Consider the following 8,484-nt stretch of genomic DNA (forward strand, 5'->3'; position numbering starts at 1 on the left):
CCACAGATGTACATGCTTGATCATAGTGGCAAATTATAAAATGCAAACTAGTGATGGTTCAGGCCAGCTTGAGCATGGAATCTACATGAGTTATGATATATTTACATTCTATGAAAGACCATGTCATCTAGAATAGATGAGAAAAAAATGCTACCTGAACTACTCAGCTTTAAATTACTGGAGAAATCTTAGACATAAATAGAAATCAGAATTTGGGGGAATCACAAGATATTTTATCAAATCTAATAACATGGGGAAATCCAGTAGGATATAATTACAAATATAGAGAGGGAAATTGGAATGGTAAAACAGTTTCTTTAAATATGCTTAAAATGTTATCATTAACTGTGAAAACAATAACCTAAAACAAATGATTCTATAGCCAAGACTACAAATGTATTGACAATATTCATTGCTACTTATAGAAGTTTCTGTATGAGTTTACTGTATAGTAGTTGCTGCTTTTAGGCTGTTTATCTACCTTTCACACTGCCGTTTTCAAGGAAAATATCTCTACATTTTAACGACTCATAAAATTCTCTTGTCAGTGATGAACAACCACACAGTAACAACCTTCATTCTACTGGGACTAACAGATGAGCCACAACTTCAGATTCCAATTTTTGTTTTTCTATTTTTCACATACATGTTGAGTATAACCGGAAACCTTATCATCATATTTCTCATTTTATCTGACTCCCATCTTAAAACACCCATGTACTTCTTTCTACAAAATTTTGCCTTATTAGAAATTTCATTTACATCAGCTTGCATCCCTAGATATTTGTACAACATAGCAACAGGCGATAGGTCAATTACATACAATCTTTGCATCATTCAAATGTTTTTCACAGATACTTTTGGAGTAATAGAATTCTTCCTTCTGGCCATAATGTCCTATGACCGCTTTGTGGCCATCTGCAAGCCCCTGCATTATGTAACCATCATGAACAGAAGAGTCTGCAGGAGCCTCGTTCTCTGCTGCTGGCTGTCAGGCTTGTTGATCATACTCCCACCATTCACCCTGGTCCTAAATTTGAAATTCTGTAACTCAAATATTGTTGATTATTTCCTCTGTGATGCATCTCCCATCTTGCAGATTTCTTGCTCGGACACGTGGCTCATAGAGCAATTGGTGATTGTCTGTGCCGTGCTGACCTTCATAACGACCTTCATGTGTGTTGTTCTGTCCTACATTTACATCATCAAGACCATTCTGAGATTCCCCTCTACCCAGCAAAGAAAAAAAGCCTTTTCCACCTGCTCTTCCCACATGATTGTGGTTTCCATTGCCTATGGGAGCTGTATCTTCATCTATATCAAACCTTCAGCAAAGGAATCTGTTGGAATTAATAAGGGTGTGTGTGGGAAGCCAGCCCGCTGGTGACCATGGGTTCCAACCCCTAAGCTTTGAAGAATTTGAACAGATGGCTGAACGCCGTCGTTCGCTCTGCTCCAGGCTGTGGAGATGTCTCCGACGGGATTAGCTTGATGCCGGTACCTGGGGGCAACGTGACCGCTGAAACACCTATGCATCACGTCCAGGTCCGGAGGCACATCAAGTAGCCTAAGACATGAGCCCTCCACCCTAATCTTGCTTAATTTTATACAGAGAAGGGGGAACTGTGAGAGACTGCTTGGGCCTGCATAAGAAGACTGCCCTCAACCTTAGCCTTTGCCTCGGTGGAAAAATCCCACTAGACTACATGCGTGACTTTTGGCAGGTCTAGCCCCTGGGCAAACAGGGAATCTTACAGAAAAAATAGCCCTTTGTGCTAACCACAGGGTCACGGGATCTGGAGCAGGAAGCAGGTGGTATTTCCTTGTCCTACTTGCCCCTAGGGATTGTGAAGTTAAAGATTGCATAGGGTTAATTGCTGATGTACGCCTTCCCACCTACCCCTCCCCACATTTGGTAAAATACTGATTGCTGTATGCTGATAAATGCTTTGTCCCTTTATGGTTAAATGCTTGAATGACTCATGTGATTGATTTGTTTGAACTGTCCAATAAGCTTGCTGAACCTTCCCCCTGGGATAACAGTATATAATCATTTTGCTGAGCCAATAAAGCGCCTTTGATCAGAAACCAGACTTGGGCCGTGTACTCTAACTTCTTAAAGATTTCCTCCACAGACATTCAAGATCGGATCGGCCTCTGATGACCCACGAATAAGAGGCGGCTTTCACCTCCTATTCCCCGCGGGACGGGGTCCCCCCAGAGAGCCGCAGGTGTGGCAGTGCTAATGACATCCATTGCACCCATATTGAACCCATTCATTTACACTCTGAGAAACAAGCAAGTTAGACAAGCCTTTGGTGACTCATTCAAAAAAATTGCATTGGTCGCAAAGAAAAAAGAGATTGTTTAAGCATAGAAATAAAATATGAACTAATCAAAGCCCTTTCAACTCCATGTTTCTCTTCTTGATCTGATCTCTATTCAGGTAAATGTTCTCAAACATTTCTGGTCCCCAGAATAAATACTGTCCCACATAAGTTCACTCCTTTATTAGGATTAGTTTCTGGGGTGTTAGGTTCTGACTTTTCTCTTTCTGTCTTCCAAAAGGAGACAATTCTACTAGAAAGAAGAAATCATGAAAGAAATATTATCTAGAATTTTCAAAACATGACTATGTGGTGAAGGGAGGGCAGGGACCAGGGGAAAATATGAGAATGAAGACCTGTCATAAAAAGGTACAAGTTCCCAATGATGAATGTAACTGTATGTATACCTAAAATGTACCAATAAACTCAATGAGGAAAAAAAATAAAAAACATGACTAAGTGAAAATCCATCAAAATGATTAAGTGAATAAATCCAAATAAATAAATCCAAATAAAACAAAAATAAATTCTCCAAAACATTGATCCAGCAGTCATGATTTGCAGAAGAAATATCATGAAGTTTTTACATAAAAATTATTATGTAGCCCCCAAAAATTGCATGTCCCAAAGATAAAATATTATTATTTTATGCTGCTGCAATCACTTCAGTGCAAGGAAGTGCATGCTGTGGGTGCCCAGATGACCCCCCCACTCTCAGACCTCTTGATTGTGCCACTCTTTGGACCCACTCTGCAGAGGCAGAGGTGGCCATAAAGGGTATTTTTCTGAGCTTCCAACTTTGAACATCTTTAAAGAAATGGCAGGGGAAACCTGTAGTACAACGTGTGAAGTTCAACCCTGCAGGAGGTCGGGGAACTCAATCTGGGCCTTTCATCCTGAGGTCAGTCTGCAGCATGAGGGTCTGCCATCAGCTACCTGAGATCAGGGGATATGGTCCTGCACAGAGCTGTGCACACGGTATATTATAAGAGCACAGATATAGTCTGAAAGAGGCCCTTCAAATTCATTTTCTTTCTTTTCCTCATTCCACTCTGCAAATTCTTTCTTTTTTCTCTCCTCTTTCTCCAACTCAATATCTTGCTCCACTATTATCCCTCACTCCCTTTCTGTTCCTCCTCCTGCTCTAACTCACATTTCTTCTTTTATCATTTTTTTGTTTTTCTTTATGTCCTTTTTTCTGTCATTCTACCTCACTCAAGGGTCAATAGTTTCAAGGGAAAGTGAGCCCCTATTACTGTTAAACAGATATATTCTTGTCCTTGTATGTGCACTCAGTTTATCCCTTTTGAATTTAACAGTTTCCTAAAGATTCCATGGTCATTCTATGTCCTCTATCTTCACTTGAAACCTTCTCCAATTCTTTTACTTATCTACTCCTCATCCTAACTCTGTCTAAGCCCCCATCCTAAATGCTAAAGATGATATGTTGAAAAGTTTATTCACTGCAAACATATTTTGAACTGCTTCTTGATTTTAATTTAATTCACATGGTCTAAAGGTGATAGACTAATGACTACCACAAGTGGTCAATTTGCAAATTGTGCTTGATGCTATTGTGTTGCTGATTGTATCAATTGGTATAAAGGATTGTGATTGATTTAATGAGCTGTTTTCTCTGATACTGTGAAAATGAGAATATCTATGAGTCATTAGAGACCCAAAAGCTAAAGAGCAAATATATCAAGAAGATTTAAGTAATAACCAAAAAATTAAACCAAGGAAACCCCAATAACAAAAATAAAAATGAGAAAACACTTAAGCAAGAGACAAAGACAGAATTCCAGATCACCAATGGCAAACAGTAGGGCAAAGGAGGATGAAAAATCTGATAATGAACCAGCAGTACACCCTGAACCCATAGCACAGGAAGTAGCAAAACAGATCAATCAGGCTCTAGAAAAATTCAAAACAGAAATAATTTCCCAGATAACCATAGAGATGGTGAGCAAAATGAAGGTAATGATTCAAAATACTAGAACAGAAACTGACAAAAAAAAAATAGATGAGCTCAGGACTGTTATAGAAGCCATTAAGATCCATCATAAGAACGAAATGGAAACAAAAAATGCCCAACATAGGAAAGAAATGGAATCCATAAAACAGATTCAAACAGATATCCAGGATATTAAAAACTCTCTTGAAAGTGTTCACAACAGAATAAAAGAATGCGAAGATACAATCTCAGATATAGAAGATAAGATTGCAACCAGTGACCCAGAAAAAAGAGGCCTCTTAAAAACACTAAGGGATCATGGGAAATCGATCCAACAACTCCTAGATGATGCAAAGAAGAATAACATAAGACTGATAGAAATCCATGAAGTAGCAGGGGAAAATACAAATGACTTACAAAAGCTGTTCACAGAATTATGACAGAAAACTTCCCAAACAGAGGGGCAGAATTTGATGTACAGTTAAGTGAAGCATAGAGGACTCCAACTAGCCATGATCAAAAACAAATCTACACCCAGACATGTAATAATGAAGATACCAGAAACCCAATGGAAGAACAAATTACTACAAGCAGTAAGAGAATAGAAACAAATCACATGGAAAGCAAAGCACATCAGAATCACAGCAGACTTTTCAACACAAACCCTCAGGTCAAGGAAAGCCTGCAGTGAGGTATTTCAAGTCCTAAGAGAAAACAACCTCCAACCCAGACTGATATATCGTGCACAACTCTCTTTCAAAATGGATAGGGAGCCAGGAATTTAGCTCAGTGGTTCAGCCACCTTCCATGCAAGTGGAAGACCCAAGTTCGATCCCTGGAACCAAAAAATAAACAAACAAACAAAAAACAAAATGGATGGGGAAATAAGATACTTCCACGACAAAGAACACTTTAGAAACTTCATGAATACCAAACTAGCACTACAAGGAATTCTAAGCAATATCCTAGAAAAAGACAATGAAGTTCACAACACCATGAGGCCCAACAGATGAAATCAAATAGGCAAGGCAAGAAACTAAAAGGAGAGGGCAAAAAAATTAAAGTCAACAAAAGGCCAATAACATGACAATAATGTCATTACATCTCAGTCATAACCATTAATGTCAATAGCCTCAATTCACCAATCAAGAGAAATAGACTGGCACAATGGATTAAGAAGAAAAATCCAACAATACGTTGTATACAAGAAACACACCTAGTGCAAAAGGAAGCCCATAAACTGAAAGTGAAAGGATGCAAAACAATTCTCCATGCTACAGGAGCCCAGAAAATAGCAGGGTAGCAATCTTATTCACAGACAAAGTAAATTTCAAACCAAAACTGATTAAAAGAGACAAAGAAGGCCACTACAACCTTGTAAAGGGAACAACTCAAGAGGAAGAGATGACAATCATAAACACATATGCACCAAATATTAATGCTCAACTATAAAAAAGAAACATTAAGAAACATGAAAAACCAAATAAGCATTAATACAATAGTAGTGGGGGATCTAAATATCCCACTTTCACAAATAGATAGATCATCTAGGCAAAAAAATCAACAACAAAATACTAGAATTCAACCAAGCTTTTGAATGTTTGGACTTAATAGACGTCTATAGAGTGTTCCACCCCATAAAATTAGAATAGACATTCTTTTCAGCTGCACATATGTAATTCTCCAAGATAGACCACATACTAGCTCACAGAACAGGTTTGAATAAATGCAAAAGACTCGAAGTTATTCCTTGTATGTTATCAGATCATAGTCCTGTCAAACTGAAGATCAAATAGCATAAGAAAGCATAGGAACTAAACAAACACATGGAAATTGAGCAATGCTCTCCTGAACAATCAATGGATCACAGAGGAAAATAAAGAAGAAATTAGACAGTTCTTACAAATAAATGAAAATGCCAATACAACATACAGGAATCTATGGGACACAATTAAAGCAGTTCTACATGGAAAATTAATAGCATTGAATGCCCACACGAGGAAAACAAAGCAAGCTCAAATAAACAACCTAATGATGACCCTTAGACTCCTAGAAAAACAAGAGCAAGAAAAACCCAAAGCTTGAACAAGAGAGGAAATTATAAAGATTAGAGCAGAAATCAATGCAATGGAAACTAAGAATATGATACAAAAATAAATGAATTGAAGACTTGGGTTTTTGAAAGAATGAATAAAATCAATAAGCTCTTAGCTAACCTTATCCAAAAAAGGAAAGAAGAGGCTCAGATCCCTGCAATAAGGAATGAAAAAGGTAATGTCACAACAGACCAAACAGAAATACAGAGGATCATTACCTACTTGAGAACCTGTACTCTAATGAAATGTAAAACACAGAAGAAATGGACAGATTTCTAGATACTTATGAATTACCAAAGTTGAACGAAGAAGACAAACACCCCAATTACAGTCAGTAAAATTGAAAATGTAATTAAAAATTTACTGACAAAGAAAAGCCCAGGTCCTGATGGATTCACTGCTGAATTTTATAAGACATTTAAAGAACTACTGCCATTACAGTAGTAGAAATTGAAACATAATCAATACTTCCAAACTCATTCCTGGAAGCAAGTATCGCTTTGATTCCCAAACCAGGGAAATATGCAATTAAAGAGAACTACAGGCCAATCGCCTTAATGAATATAGATGTAAAAATCCTTAATAAGATACTAGCAAACAGAATACAGAGGATCATCAAGAAGACCATATATCCTGACCAACTCAGATTTATTCCAAGGATGCAAGGATGGTTCAACATATCTAAGTCAATAAATGTAATACACTATATTAACAGAGTCAAGGACAAAAATCATATGATCCTCTCGATAGATGTAGAAAAAGCATTTGACAAAATTCAACAACCATTCATGATAAAAACCCTGCAAAAAAATTGGAATAGATGGTCTATATCTCAATTTAATAAAGGCTATCTATGAAAAACCAACACCAACATCATAGTAAAAGTCCAAATACTGAAAAACTTCACGTTAAAATCAGGAAAAAGACAAGGATGCCCACTATCACAATTCGTCTTTGATATAGTTCTGAAAACATTAACCATAGCAATTAGACAAGAGAAAGAAATTAAATCAATAAAGATAGGAAAGGAAGAAGGTAAACTATTATTATTTGCTGATGATATGATACTTTACATTGAAGATCCAAGAAACTCCACCAAAAGACTTCTTGACTTAATTGACACTTTTAGCAGAGTAGCTGGATACAAGGTCAACACCCAAAAATCAATAGCCTTCTTGTAAACAAATAACAGATTCACTGAGTGAGAAATTAGGGAAACAATTCCTTTCACATCCCAAAAAATGAAGTATCTAGGAATCGATATAACAAAAGAAGCAAAAGACCTCTACACTGAAAACTACAGCACTCTGAAAAAAGAGATCGAAGAGGATTTAAGAAAATGGAAAGATATCCCCTGCTCCTGGGTAGGAAGAATCAACATAGTGAAAAAGGCCACACTACCAAAACTGCTATACAAATTTAATGCAATGCCAATTGAAATTCCAGCACTATATTTCACAGAACTAGAAAAGAGAATCCAAAAATTCATTTGGAACCATGAGAGACCTATAATAGCAAAAGCCATCCTAAACAACAGAGACATGGCAGAGGGTATAACAATCCCCAATTTGAAACTATACTACAAACCACTGTGATAAAAACAGCATGGTACTGGCAAAGAAGCAAACCTGAGGACCAGAGGAACAGATTGGAAGACACAAAAACAACTCCAGATGCACTCAGTTATGGCATCTTTGACAGAGGAGTTGACCATCACCATTGGAGAAAAGATAGCCTCTTTAATAAATGGTGTTGAAATAACTGGATCTCAACCTGCCAAAGATTGAAACTGGACCCTTATCTTTCTCTATGCACCAAATTAAAATCCAAGTGGATTAAAGATCTAAACATTAAAACAGAAACACTAAACTTTCTGGAAGATAAGCTAGGCAGAACTCTGGAAGACATTGGCATAGGAAAAGACTTTATGAAAAAATCCTCATGAGCTTGGGAACTAGCAGAAAGAATCAACAACTGGGAACTCATTAAAAAGCTTCTGCACTGCAAAAGAAACCATCAGCAGAACTAAGAGACAACCTACAATGTGGGAAAAAATTTTTACATCTGCTCCTTAGACAAAGGATTTTTATCTACAATATATAAGGAA

The 8,484-nt window shown here is 37.2% G+C and overlaps 1 protein-coding gene across 1 annotated transcript; it reads left to right on the plus strand.

Moving 5' to 3' along the window:
- Positions 1 to 550: 550 nt before the first annotated feature.
- LOC104876675 (olfactory receptor 6C2) lies at positions 551 to 8,259 on the plus strand (the record flags this gene model as incomplete). Its single annotated transcript, XM_010644840.2, has 4 exons — positions 551 to 1,358; positions 2,232 to 2,318; positions 3,767 to 3,781; positions 8,237 to 8,259. Coding segments are annotated over exons 1-4 (933 nt in total), but the record flags the coding sequence as incomplete, so codon positions are not given.
- Between the last annotated feature and the right edge of the window lie 225 nt (positions 8,260 to 8,484).

The sequence above is a fragment of the Fukomys damarensis genome, unplaced genomic scaffold (assembly GCF_012274545.1).
Source record: "Fukomys damarensis isolate Sample0158 unplaced genomic scaffold, DMR_v1.0_HiC HiC_scaffold_15, whole genome shotgun sequence".
NCBI classification, from domain to species: Eukaryota; Metazoa; Chordata; class Mammalia; order Rodentia; family Bathyergidae; genus Fukomys; species Fukomys damarensis.